The sequence below is a fragment of the Micropterus dolomieu genome, linkage group LG09, assembly GCF_021292245.1.
Source record: "Micropterus dolomieu isolate WLL.071019.BEF.003 ecotype Adirondacks linkage group LG09, ASM2129224v1, whole genome shotgun sequence".
NCBI classification, from domain to species: Eukaryota; Metazoa; Chordata; class Actinopteri; order Centrarchiformes; family Centrarchidae; genus Micropterus; species Micropterus dolomieu.
This window is the reverse complement of record NC_060158.1, coordinates 2,086,669-2,101,295: the sequence shown is the minus strand read 5'-3', so window position 1 is coordinate 2,101,295 and position 14,627 is coordinate 2,086,669. Positions and strand designations below refer to the sequence as shown.

At 42.3% G+C, this 14,627-nt stretch overlaps 1 protein-coding gene across 2 annotated transcripts in view; it reads left to right on the top strand.

Annotated features, from left to right (window-relative positions):
* The window catches only part of LOC123976543 (zinc finger protein 436-like), a 161,196-nt gene that overhangs the window by 139,500 nt on the left and 7,069 nt on the right, over positions 1-14,627 (top strand). The window contains exons 2-4 of one of the 2 annotated variants that reach the window (XM_046058795.1): positions 464-554; positions 8,702-9,295; positions 12,876-13,149. In XM_046058795.1, the coding sequence (XP_045914751.1) occupies positions 464-554; positions 8,702-9,295; positions 12,876-13,006 (816 nt within the window). In that variant the 3' untranslated portion in view covers positions 13,007-13,149. Of the gene's footprint in view, positions 1-463; positions 555-8,701; positions 9,296-12,875; positions 13,150-14,627 lie in introns of those variants that run through there. The other variant, XM_046058793.1, reaches the window with a different exon arrangement.

The window sequence follows — 14,627 nt, the reverse complement described above, 5'->3', positions numbered from 1 at the left end:
TTATTTACTTGTATATGTTGACTACCTCTGGGATGAACAGTGTTGTGTTGTCTAAAATAAAGAGAGTGCTGCTCTTTCTGCTTCTTAGTTCATCAGATAGGACTTTGTTCTTTCTACACAAACTTTTATTTTGAAGGTGTGGGAAGACGTGGTACCGGAAGCGCTTTAACTTCCTGTGTCAGCACGCCAACGTGTTCGTGTGTTCCCGGAGTGAACTAGAGCCTGTATGTTTGGATAAACCTTCTTTTATACAGTCAGTGGGATAAACGTGTTAAAGTGGAAACTTTGGTTTCACCTTTAATCTCCTGTTAGCCACGAATGCTAACTGAAGTTAGCTTAGCTTGCTAGCTGGAAATAGACGGAACTCGGCCACACAGCGCTGGTTGGAGGAACTCTGAGTCCAAACTGTGTTTTTCATTTGTTTAAAATGTCTAAAGTCCAGATGCTGAGAGGTTTTATCGAGGAGGAACTCTGTCGTTCCAAAGAGGAGAACCAGAGACACAGGAAACTACTGGACGCTGTTTTCCAGCCTGAAGTCCGGTTACACAGAGCAGGTTTGTCCTCTTTACTGCTTATTCTCACTGCAAACTGCTGCAAACCTGCTGCCACTGAAAGATTATTGTGCCCATAATCTGAGTTTTACGGTAACGACAGCCAGGGTTGAGAGGATTACTTCAAAATATTATCAGGTACTAATTGTTAAAAAATGTAATCAGTAACATCATCCAAGTACCACAAAATAAAAGTAGAGGTCGACCGATATGGTTTTTTTCACGCCGATGCCGATACCGATCTTTTGAAATCCGGGTCGGCCGATGGCCGATTAATGCTGCCGATTTATTTTGGCCGATATTTGCTTGGTTTTTAACCTCTATTTGCACCGAACTGAAGCACAGAAATCCGCGTTGATATTCGGTGCGGTAGATAACGGTCATTAAGGTTCCAGTGCCGTATCAGCACCGGGTCTGTCTGTAGCTACCCGTTAGCAAAGCAAAGCCAGTCTGTCACTAGCCTATAGTGCGTTGGTCTCTTTTTTATTACTTATTTCTCTGCATTGAGTGACAACCCTCTCAAATATAAGACAGACAAACAGAACAAATAAAAGTCTTAGATTCACTCTGTAATTGCAAAATTGTTGCTCACTTATTGTGACATGATAGCAAGTCTTCTGTGATAATGCAACTTCAACTACGATCCAAATTAGCTGAATGTCATGTGTCTTATTCAGGTTTTTTCTCGAAGTTGGCAGTAACATATCAAAAGTTTTTAATTAAATATAAAGGAGTAATAAGAATTGAATCCTTACCGTTAGCTCCTTAGGCACTGGATGAGGTCTGCTGCTCACTCGGCTGGAAAATGACTGTAGCGGCAGCGCGCGTCAAACACGTGTTCCACGACAACACTAGGCTGCCCACAGATGCGCCTGCCTAATAATCGGCTTGATATACTTGGATATTGGCCGATGCCGATTATGTTAAAAAATGCCAAAAATCGGCCGATTAATCGGTCGACCTCTAAATAAAAGTAATGTAACCTGATTACTTTGAGTTACTTCTGAATTACTTTGAAGCCAAAAAGGCAAATGAAGCCAAGAGAGTGTCAACAATGCGTTTCTGCCTGGGGCGTTTTTAGGATCTTGAAACATTGTGCCCATAAACTTCATATCTTCACATACATTACATTTATTCATTTAGCTGACGCTTTTATCCAAAGCGATTTACAATTGCTATACATGTCAGAGGTCGCACGCCTCTGGAGCAACTAGGGGTTAAGTGTCTTGCTCAGGGACACAATGGTGGATGTGTCACAGTGGGAATCGAACCAGAACACCAAAGCATCTTATCTATGCGCCATCACCACCCCTCCATTAACCCACCCCAAAGTGAAGTCTTTAAGGCAGTAAAGCAACAGTAAACATTGTCTGCTTATACAGCACAGCACAACATAAGGCACAATTTTGATGTTGCTATATTCAATCTCATGTGTGTAATTATAATAATACAATAACAAAACATTATGAGCAGGGGGGCTTGGGCGTACTCCCCCAGAAAAATTTAAGTATTAAAGACTTAATTTCCTGCATTCTCGTGTTTTTCTGCACCAATTTCTGCCTTCTCTGCATCAATTTATGGTGGAAATTATTTATGTAAAGGGACACAAAATCCAGGTAGCAGCAGTTGGCTGTATCTTTGTTTCACTGGTTGCTTCAATGACTTGAAGGCTGGCAATTCTGCCTTCAGATGTTATGACTGATTACTCGTTTGATCGTCCTTGTTGCTGAATTGTGGTGAATATTTAAGAACATTTTGATATTTTATGACCTTGTAACTGATTATTTATTCCCATCTTAAATGTGCAATTGTACTACTGCCTGCCTCGGCCACGACACTCTTGGAAAAATAGTTTTTCTGGTTTAATAAAGGTATAATAAAACAATTTAAAATCTAAAAGTGTAATACAATATAATGCAGAACAGCTCTCAGCCTTCAGACATGTTTCTCTGTAGATCAACTTTTAATTTCATGACTGCTGAATCAACACACATGCAGGCCTGACTGATTGAGGCAACCTCTTTAAATGTGCATGTGGCATCTTTTTACCTCATCAATAATAAATTCAATCATTTTAATTCAGTTATAAACTTCTGGACTTTAACAGCTCCTGTGTTTCAGCAGGTTTTCTGCTCATGTTCAAAGTTCTGCACATTCAGAATCTAACTGGGTTCTCATTTCCAGAACAAAGAATATTTTGAGAGGTCAATCAATCATCATAAACTTTGAAATCAATCCGCGGTCCACCTGCGTGCCGCACCGTGTGGAAGGGATCCATACCACGGATTCTGCAACCTGTTGCACCTCTACTATCCATGGTGGGGATTTAATTCTTGCATGTTTTTTTTGTGCAGGATCACAGCCCCTATGTGTCCAATCAGAGCTATCAGAGTCAAAATGTCTAGACCAGGTAACTTGATGAGTTTTTTTTTTTTTTAAGTAGCCCATTACAATATTCCTGTAAATGCAGTGAAGAAGCTGATTATCTGTGATTTAGCTATTTCTACAATTATTTTCCTTTTTAAATCTCCATGAAGGTGTTTATAAGATCACTTTAAAATATCACTTTTGCTGCCCAGCCAACGTTTGTTACCTGTGCCTTTTATTATGGAGATGTAGCCGACCTAACCGCTTGCTTTGCAGTAGAACAGGCTGCCAATACAATCTGATTATTCCTGAAGCATCTAAATAATCTTCACAACGCAAAGAATTATTGTGGCAGCAACACGAGCAGCTTGTTGTTAAAGCAGGTAAACCTGCAATTAAAGCAGCAACGCACAGAGGAAGCTGTGTGTCATGCGCAAAACCCAACAGAACTATTTTATCCACTATATTCTCTCTCTCTCTCTCTCTGCGCCGTTAATGGAAAGTGTTTCACTTGCCAACTTGTTAAAGAGCGACGCAGGCTGCTTTCCAGCAGGCCACCAGTGGCGTGGTGTGCGCTCGCTAGATTTCAGTTGTATTAGTAGAACACTAAAGCCTTAAGCTGAAAAGATATTTGCCTGATTTTCTAAATGTTTTCATCCGCCCAGCTCTGTCACTTTGGCAAGCGCCCGACCAGCGCTTTACTGTGTGACTGCGCGCACAGCCTGGATGAGCTCATTCAGGTTAATGAAGCAAAATGCAGATTACAGACAGGTGAAGTTATGAAAGGTATGAATGGAAAATGTAGCGAAATTCAGAGTAGGCCTACATTAGATGTACCCACCCCTGCTGCAGACATCATCACTGCTGCCTTCAGCTAGAAGTAACAGCAGCACAAAAGAAGAAGCTGCACCGGCCTCGAGCTACTTTTTTCTCCCTCAACATTTCTATACATTTTGTCCGCGACTGATGTGGACTGTGTGAGTGATTGACTGGTCACTCAGTAAAAAACGCCTGCAATATGAGCCAACTCCGAAATCGCCTGAGCCAGGAAGGCAATGCGAAATTAAAACTTTACATTAGGAAAGAGGGGGGGGGGACAAAACATTGAGTTTGAAATGAAATATGTAAAATGCCTCCTCTGCCTATCAGGTGATCAACCTCACCACAAATCCACACGTTAATTTCAGCGCATCTGATAAAGTGCAGCTCACAGCTGCTTCAGGTGGAGCAGAGAGGACAGACACAGAGCTACAGCTGGATCATCTTAATCTCCCTAATTTGCAGGAGAATAAATAAAAACAATAATCTCTCGCGCACATAACGTTAATTAAATGAGTAAAGTTCAATATTCGGCCTTTTGTTGTTTGATTTTTAAAAACCCTTCTGAGATCCGGGGCTTTTCAAAAAACATCTGGGGCTATAGGGCTAACGACGCCGCTGCATTACAGTAATCAATGTATTTAAGTGTTTAACTATGTGTTTAATATGTTCTTATTTATTTGCATAATGAAGGCTCTGGACTTTGACAGACTCAGAAACTCAAAACGCAAGATAATTACAGCGTTTACTATGTCTACAGGGATAACACAAGACAACACCAGTTTAAACAGATACAGGGCTATGGCAGACAGGAAAAGGCTAAAAACTCCACGGTAATTTTACATTTATGGCACAGCATGTTTTGGGCATCACCCCCTAAAACCCTGTTAATTTGACCACAGAATCATTATAGATAGGATTGTTCATGTTAGGGGTGGGCGATATGGCAAAAATATCATATCACGATTTAGTTAATTCAGGATCACGATTCATTTTCCTGTTGGTTTTTAAGATTATTTTGCAAGTAATTGGTTTAAAAGAGAAAAATAACACATTTATTAATCATATATAGCCTAATGATTCATTTAAACAACAAAGAACTGATTCAGTTTGTTCTTATAACATTTTAAAGACTTTATGATACATTTTTTGATTTAATTTTCCCATGAAAGAATGTGCTGTTTGCTATATTTAAAAGCACAAAGACAGGGAGGGACTTGTTGCAGATATTGATTAGTGTTTTCAGTAGCCAATAGCACTGAATGTGCGTTCTGCCCCCCAGCCTGTCGGTGAGTAAACTCTAGGAATGCAGGACCGAGGTGGTTTTCTTGCCGGATTTGACTCTTTGCACCCCGGGACTGGCTCATCTAATAAAGGACAGCTAGCAGCATGGCTAATCAAGCTAACTAGCTACTGATACAGTTAGCGGTTTACAGTGTTTTCCACAAGATTTCAAGAGACTATGGTGGGTGGACCTCGGACCATCTCGGGGGGTCCGGGGCATGCCCCCCAGGTAGAAAATTTGGACATTAAAGTTAAATGCAAAATTAAGAGGCTATCTATAACTTTGACTATAACTTTAATAACTTTGCACTCTTCTAAACATTGTTGTGCTCTTGTAATCTATTTGATCATAAACCCATTGTATAGCTATAAATGGTGATGAAGCAGCAACAAATGTCAACAAATGTATTTAATGTTTTTACAGCAACCCCAAATCAAAGAATAGAAAATAGAACATTTTATTGTTGTTGTTTTTACTTTTAATGGACACATGTAATATGTTTTATACTTTCTGCGAATATGATATTATCCAATTAATATGAATTACATACTGTATAGACACCTTATTTTGAAAAACGGACGTTGTCACGTGTGTATCCTTACGCTAAATTCATCAAATCCGACCCAGTTTGATAAATTATGTTGTATGCGGTTGTCTGTCACGTAACATGAAGACTTCACAGCCTCTCTTCAGGTTGGACTCTCATACTGCAACACTGGTCTTCGTAAAGAGAGAAACTGGCAGGAGTCGCTAACCTGCCTGTCAGCTCGTGCTGGTCCGTTGCAGTACCATAAAGCCTATCATACGTGTGCACTTAATCGCCTTCTCACAAACGAGTGACAGAAACAGACCGTTAAGGTTACTGTAGTTACTTCAAAAGAAAGGCGGTTGTCTGAAGTCGGATGCCAAAGTGTGTGAGCGTGCAAGCTTACAGCAGTGCGGAGCAGCTACCACAAACACAACGTTAGAAATGTTATTTTGAGGTGTAAAAATATTTTTGGTTCAGACTATGGCGGCGCAAATTAGACTGTGGCGGGCCGCCATAGTCTCGTTAATTAATGGGAAACACTGGTTTTAGCAAAACGTAAGTAAATGTATCTGTTCATCAAGAAACTCTGTAAATCACCTCGGTACTATATTCCCCGTTGGTCTCTGTGTTCGGTCCTGTTCCTGCCGTGTTCACTGGGAGGCTGCTGAGCGCAGTTTTTTTGACTGCTAGTTCGGCTCCGGTTCTGGGGTGCTGCTCTCTGACGTTATCCTGGCCTGAAAATCACCATTGCTTGGCTAGAAGTGTCACGTTAAACACAATACACTCACCAGGTGCTACGAGCTCACATTCGGGGATGAGACAGATGATTACTAGGCTAACAGAGCTAATTATATAACAACAGCTAGCTTCCCGTGGTCAAAGTGACACTTTCTGTTCCTCAGCAACCTCCGTAAATCCCAGAGAGTTGAGGCAGAGCAGCCGGGGGGCACTGGGAACTTTAATGTTAATTTTATGAGGCCCAACAGTTACAGTGTTTCCTTTGTAGACAGCAGAGGACGCAGGCAGCGATGCAGCTGACTTGCGATGTTGAGAGAGCTGTCAACTGTGTGTATGAACCATAGAACTAAAACTGATTGTGCACAGTAGCATGATAGTAAAGATCTCTCTGAAAAGGCAGATCATGGAGACATTTTAATCGTTCACAATCAAGTATCATAATATCACCCACCCCTATCTCCAGGTAAAACACAGACATAAACATAGAACATGTTTTTCATTATTCTCCACAGACATCCAGCAGCTGCTGGTGAGTAAAAAAGAGGTTCCCCCTGAGCAGCAGCAGTGGAGCCCCAGGCTGGACCAGGAGGACCCACCAGAGCCGTCGCACATTAAAGAGGAACAGGAGGAGCTCTGGACCAGTCAAGAGGGAGAGCAGCTTCCAGGACTGGAGGAGGCTGATATCACCAAGTTCCCAAGTAAGTTACTGTAGTGAATGGGTCTTCCTCTGTGTTGTTGTCCTCTTTCGTAATATTGCATAAATGTTGCCAATATGTGGGTCAATAAGCTGTAGACTGAAGAAGCTGTGTACCTGAGTCTCAGGGAAAATGCCGATAACTCTAAATTGAACATTACGAAGCAAACAGTGCCTGTCTCTAATTTAAGCACAAAATCACAATATATTCCACATGCTTTGCAGTAATGTTAGTTTACCTGTGCAAGTCTCAGAATTCCTCTCACAGAATGACCTCCAAGATCCACATCAGTCTGGTTTTAAGATTGGCCACTCTATTGAAACTGCTCTTCTGTCTGTAACAGAAGCCCTAAGGTCAGCTGAAGCTGCAGCCCAGTCCTCAGTTCTTATCCTGCTTGACTTATCAGCTGCCTTTGACTAGGGATGGGGATCGTTAATTTTTATAAATACAGCTAAATGTTGTTTCTAGATCAGCAATATTAATGTTTACAACAGCAATGTTACTCAATAAATTTATCTGACTTCACAGAAGTGAGTGACGTTTAGAAAGAATAACATCAGTCTGTATCAGTCCCTCCTCTTCTCTCGCTGGCTGCAGGTAATGTTAACAGGTTGAAGGAGGAGCGGCAAACCAGGCCTGGTTTGTCTCCGCCAGCAGCTGAGTTTTTAAGACTACAGACCAGTCTGTGCTCCAGACAGACAGCTTGTTTAGCTTGTTTTTAACATTTGGCTAATGCCAAGCTAGCGTTAGCCGTGCTTGTATAAAACATACAGGATGAGATATTGAGGACAGAGATGATTACATTAACCATGCTATAAGGCAGTAAGGCATGAAACAGCTCGGGGGCTGTGCCATGAATGTAAAAGCATTGTGGAGAGCATCAAAACAAAGATGGCTTTTCCCAGATCTGATGATTATAGATCCTCTCCAGAAGACTTCTTTAGCAAGTTTAGCTTTTTGGTTGTTGTTTATTTATAATCTGCTCTAGCTTTTCCAACGTTTTGTACAGATATGGAAAATAATAATGGTCCACAATTACACAAAATTATATATAAATTTATTTATTGGAAAACACAGTTTTTTGGGAGTAGGACCCCCATACCCACCCCCCCCCCCTTTGTTTGTTATGCTACATTCAGATATTGGGGTGATGAGACCAATGTAATCATTGTGGTGAATAAAATTTAAACAATTCAATAAGAAAATATTACAAATTGAAAAAATATAAAGTAATTTGATGTATCATGAAAATACTATATATTCACATCCATGTGCAACTATTTATGAGGACAACTGACAATAAATGTAGGCTATTGCAACAGTAGGATGTGCTAACAGGCTATTATAGTTCTACTTAAGAGGGACAAATCAAAATAAATGCATTGTTCCAGTACTTGTATTGTGAATTGTCCCCTATTAAGTAGGTGATAACTTGACAGCCTCCATATGCTGCTGAACACGCGGTATAAGTGGGTCTGATGAGGCTACACTCACGTGGGCCATGCGCCTCCTTGTTTAGAAAGTCTGACTAAATATTTATTTAACGACAAAAAACAGGTTGTTTTAGGGGGGGAGAGCCTCCCCTCCCAAAACAAGGGTAGGAGAAACACTGAAATGTGCAATGTTTCTCCCCATCTTTAGTGATATCAGTGGTTTAAGTGTTAACAGGAAATTAAAGGTTATTAAAAATGTGCCTGTATTTCATTATTCTCCACAGACGTCCAGCAACTGCTGGTGAGTAAAGAAGAGGTTCTCCCTGAGCAGCAGCAGTGGAGCCCCAGGCTGGACCAGGAGGACCCACCAGAGCTGCCACACATTAAAGGCGAACAGGAGGAGCGCTGGAACAGTCAGGAGGGAGAGCAGCTTCCAGGACTGGAGGAGGCTGAGATCACCAAGTTCCCATTCACTCCTGTCCCTGTGAAGAGTGAAGAAGATGGTGAAGAGAAACCTCAGTCCTCACAGCTTCATCAAAGCCAAACTGAAGAGGACATCGATGCAGAGCATTTGGAAACAGAAACAGCTGGAGAGGACTGTGGAGGGCCAGAACCAGCCAGGAACTTTAATCAAGATAGTCCTTTACAACTATATACTCATGACAACACTTCACTCTCCCCAGGACCTGAGACTGATGATAGTTGTGATTGGGAGGAGACCAGGGAACCTCAGCCAGGTTTAAACCCTCTGCAAAACAATGAAGTACCTGTAAGTGATCAGGAATGTAACACTGGAGAAACATCAGTTAGCTCCTCTGAATGTGCTGCAAGATTTGGTAACAAGGGACATCTGCAGAACCACAATGGAACCCAAACAGGTGTGAAACCATTTAGTTGCTCAGTTTGTGGTAAAAGATTCACACGAAAGGCATATCTGAGACAACACTCTAAAGTCCACACAGGGGAGAAACCATTTAGCTGCTCAGTTTGTGGTAAAAGATTCAAAGAAAAGGCACATCTGAGACGACACTCTACAGTCCACACAGGGGAGAAACCATTTAGCTGCTCAGTTTGTGGTAAAGGATTCAAAGAAAAGGCACATCTGATACGACACTCTACAGTCCACACAGGGGAGAAACCATTTAGCTGCTCAGTTTGTGGTAAAAGATTCACACAAAAGGGACATCTGAGATTACACTCTACAGTCCACACAGGGGAGAAACCATTTAGCTGCTCAGTTTGTGGTAAACGATTCACAGAAAAGGGAACTCTGAGACGACACTCTACAGTCCACACAGGGGAGAGACCATTTAGCTGCTCAGTTTGTGGTAAAAGATTCAAAGAAAAGGGACATCTAAGACGACACTCTATACTCCACACGGGAAAAACCATTTAGTTCCAGTGTTTGTGGTAAAATATTTACTCGGCTCCACAGTGTCAAAAGATACGCAAACGGTAAAAAATTAAGCTGCTTCTTGAACGTTGATCGGCTAAAAGCGGTGTTCAGCCTCATTTTCCTTAAAAGTCAAAAATTTCAAAATTTAGGGCTGCACGATTAATCTAATTGCAGAATTTTCAGAAAAGGGGAGTCCAGGTGCTGGAGGATGAAGTGAAGGGCCATGTTTACTCCATCATCCACAGACCTGTTGGCTCTGTAGGCGAACTGCAGGGGGTCCAGGAGTGGGTCTGTAATGGATTTTAGGTGGGACAACACAAGGCGTTCAAAGGACTTCATAACCACAGAGGTCAGGGCGACCGGTCTGTAGTCGTTTAGTCCTGTGGTCCTTGGTTTCTTGGGGACAGGGATGATGGTGGAGGTTTTGAAGCAGGATGGCATTTGGCATGTCTCGTCTCCAGTGAGGTGTTAAAAATGTCTGTGAACACCGGAGACAGCTGATCAGCACAGTGCTTCAGGGTGGATGGGGAGATAGAGTCGGGCCCAGCTGCTTTGCGGGGTTTCTGCCTCCTGAAAAGATCGTTGACTTCCCTCTCTGTGATGGGGAGGGGAGGGGAGGGGGTGGAGCTGACCAGCTCTGAGGAGGGGGGGGAGAAGTTGCTGTTGAGTAAAGAAGAGGTTCCCCCTGAGCAGCAGCAGTGGAGCCCCAGGCTGGACCAGGAGGACCCACCAGAGCCGCCACACATTAAAGAGGAACAGGAGGAGCTCTGGACCAGTCAGGAGGGAGAGCAGCTTCCAGGACTGGAGGAGGCTGATATCACCAAGTTCTCATTCACTCCTGTCTCTGTGAAGAGTGAAGAAGATGATGAAGAGAAACCTCAGTCCTCACAGCTTAATCAAAGCCAAACTGAAGAGAACAGAGATGCAGAGCATTTGAAAACAGAAGATGATGGAGAGGACTGTGGAGGACCAGAACCATCCAGGAACTTTAACCCGGATAGTCCTTTACAACCAGATACTCATGGCCAGACTTTACTCTTCCCAGGACAGAGTCCGGCCCAGCTGCTTTGCAGGTTTTCTGCCTCCTGAAAAGACCGTTGACTTCCCTCTCTGTGATGGAGAGAGGAGGGGAGGGGGTGAAGCTGACCAGCTCTGAGGAGGGGGGCGAAGAAGTGGTGGACTGAGGCTGAAGCTGAGTGGAGAAGTCACGGGGGATGGTGTCTGATTTGACTCTCAAAGCGGAGGTAGAACTGGTTCAGCTCATTTGCCAGGCGAGAATCGTTATGGAGTGGGGGACTTTGGGTTTATAGTTTGTGATCTGTCTGAACCCCCTCCAGACAGAAGTGGCGTTGTTTGCAGAGAACTGGTTCTTTAGTCTCTCTGCGTACATTTGTTTATCTTCTCACACCTCCTTGCTAAACCTGTACTTTAACGCCCTGCACCCGGCCCTGTCAGCACTCCTAAATGCCTCCTCCTTTTCCAACCTTAGCTGTCTGAGTTTAGCTGTGAACCAGGGTTTGTCATTGTTATAACTCACCCTGGTCCGTGTTGGAATGCAGCGGTCCTCACAGAAGCTAATGTAGGACGTCACAGCCTCTGTAAACTCATCCAGATTGTTGGTAGCCTTCTTGAAAACATCCCAGTCACTGCAGTCCAAACATGCCTGGAGGTCCTCAATAGCTTTACTAGTCCACTTCTTTGATGTCCTCACTACAGTTTTACAGAGCTTTAGTTTTTGCCTGTAAGCAGGAATCAGATGGACGTGGTCAGTGACCCAGTGGAGCGCGTGTGACGGCGTGATAGGCACTGCTAACTGTGGTGTAGCAGTGATCCAAAGTGTTCCCCTCTCTGGTTGGACACTTGGAAACTGTCTGTATTTTGGGAGTTCTTGGCTGAGATTTCCTTTGTTAAAGTCACCGAGAACAATAACAAGGGAGTGCGGGTTTGTCTGCTTCACACACAGTATCCGGTTGGCCAGCATGCTCTGTGCGTCCTGAACGTTGGCATGCGGCGAGATGTAAACACCGACCAGGGTGAATGAAGCAAACTTCTTATTTGTAAATGTACCTGCTTTGCACCTGCCTCAACTTCTCTTCTTCCTGCACTCACTCACAGAACTCGTCATTTTTCTGGATATTTCCACCTGTGATCCTTTTTCACGGCAGCAGGCGCACGGCAGGCCAGCTTGTTAATTACGTAGCTTATCAATGTCATCGTCCATCCCGGTGTTTCATTGTTGACATCATCCAATGCCAGATTTGTAGGAATCACCTAACTCTAATTTGAATACATTTATTTACTCTGCTTGTCTGTATGTTTCTTTTTTTGACGTTGTGATATAGGTCTTAAATTTCATAAAGTGGTCTTAAAAAGTTTTAAATTTGACAAGGTGAACCCTGCAGAAACCCTGTCTATTGTGTTACTTTATATTTACACAGAGCGGACAAAGAAAAATAAGGAAGTTGAACCTGCTAAGTTTTGAAAATATGTGTCTTTGAATCGTTTGCAGATATCGGTTGTACTTTACTATGATACAAGTTAGCATAGCCCCGATCGACCTGAACTTAAGAAAATAAGCATTTTAAATGTTTTCTTGTCGTGTTGCGGACAGACCTGACAAAGAATGAATTCAGATATTTTACTAATCAGCACTACGATGTAGTTATTTTGGAATCCTTTCGATCTGTTTATTGTAATTTCTATGTGAACACACCATAAGCAGTGTTAGGGCATTAATAATGCTGCAATTAAGATACTGTAGCATTTTCAGTTGCTCTCTTATGGTACCATTGTTATGGAAAATGTAAAAATCTAATTCATCCTAATCTGCTGTTTGCTGGAGTGGATGTAGTACAGTATCGTACAAAAGTGAGTACACTCCTCACATTTTAGTAAATTTTTTAGCTTTTCATGTGACAACACTGAGGAAATGACACTTTGCTACAATGTAAAGTAGTGAGTGTTCAGCTTGTATAACAGTGTAAATTTGCTGTCCCCTCAAAATAACACATCACACAGCCATTAATGTCTAAACCGCTGGCAACAAAATTATTCTTCCCCAGCATCCCGTTTTTGGTCTAGGACAGGCCAGAGAAACTCGTCCTCTACCTACTGCACTTCCTCGTCCTCCTCTCAGATGTCTTGGACCTCTTCCTTCACTTCTCTCTGGATCCATTGTTCTAAAACTGAATGAACTGACTCTGGACCGATGATACATCATTTTTATTTTATATACATATTTATTTTTTATTATTTAGTTTATTTATTTACTTGTATATGTTGACTACCTCTGGGATGAACAGTGTTGTGTTGTCTAAAATAAAGAGAGTGCTGCTCTTTCTGCTTAGTTCATCAGATAGGACTTTGTTCTTTCTTCACAAACTTTTATTTTGAAGGTGTGGGAAGACGTGGTACCGGAAGCGCTTTTCCTTCCTTTGTCAGCACGCCAACGTGTTCGTGTGTTCCCGGAGTGAACTAGAGCCTGTATGTTTGGATAAACCTTCTTTTATACAGTCAGTGGGATAAACGTGTTAAAGTGGAAACTTTGTTTTCGCTTCAGACTCATCTCCTGTTAGCCACGAATGCTAACTGAAGTTAGCTTAGCTTGCTAGCTGGAAATAGACGGAACTCGGCCACACAGCGCTGGTTGGAGGAACTCTGAGTCCAAACTGTGTTTTTCATTTGTTTAAAATGTCTAAAGTCCAGATGCTGAGAGGTTTTATTGAGGAGGAACTCTGTCGTTCCAAAGAGGAGAACCAGAGACACAGGAAACTACTGGACGCTGTTTTCCAGCCTGAAGTCCGGTTACACAGAGCAGGTTTGTCCTCTTTACTGCAAACATGCTGCTACTCTAAGCTGAAAGATATATTCATAGATTCGAACTTCCGGGATCAATAAGTCGTAAGCAGAACGTGTTTAAAACACAATCAACGCCTCTTTACTGTCGTAGTTAAGTAGACAACAAGCTACAAGGACACTTTCACCTAAATAAGTCGTCCTACGAGCGGCACAAATAACGTTGGTCTCTACGTGCAGCCTGCTGAGACGAGAGCGCAGGGACCGTCTACAAATTGCAACACTGAAAATACATACTGCAGAAATATTCAATAACTTCACACTTACACAATCTAGTGCCCCCAAAATCACCTTACACATTCATGAAATACTGCTGGTTATACTACAACACTTAGTGTCGGGAAATAATACTTTTGCATAGCTAATATTAGGTAGGCCTATTTTTAATATTCAATAACTACACTGTTAAAGGCTGTATTGTCTCCAAAATCACCCCGCAAAATCATTGATGTCCTGCTTGAGATACTACAACACTTAGTTTGTAGAAATATTGTTTTGCATAATTTGGGGGAAAATTCAATCAAATTCAGTAACTTCACTGTAGAACTATCATATATGCATTACTCCAAAATCTCATATAGCCCATGAAATAAGAGACAATAATCCAACATTATTAACATTAAGCAGCATTTACAGTACAAGAGGACCACAGCAGCAGTTCTGTGTGTATGTGTGTACGGAGGGGAGCAGAGTAGGTGAACTACTCAAGTTGACAAAGTTACGTTACAGGACGCTGAAATAAAACTAGTGTTTTGTCTGGAGATGCAGTGACAGAAACCAGCGGTGAGAAAACTATAAATCGCTATGGCGTTAGAAGACGCAGGCACCTTGGATATTTTACGATCAGGTACAGCAACACTGAACACACCTTTTAGGGAGGGACGAGAGCCTCAGCTGTGAAGGAAAGGGGTGCGCTGGATTTATAAAACAAAACGAGTGTCGTTGTGAAACATTTATCG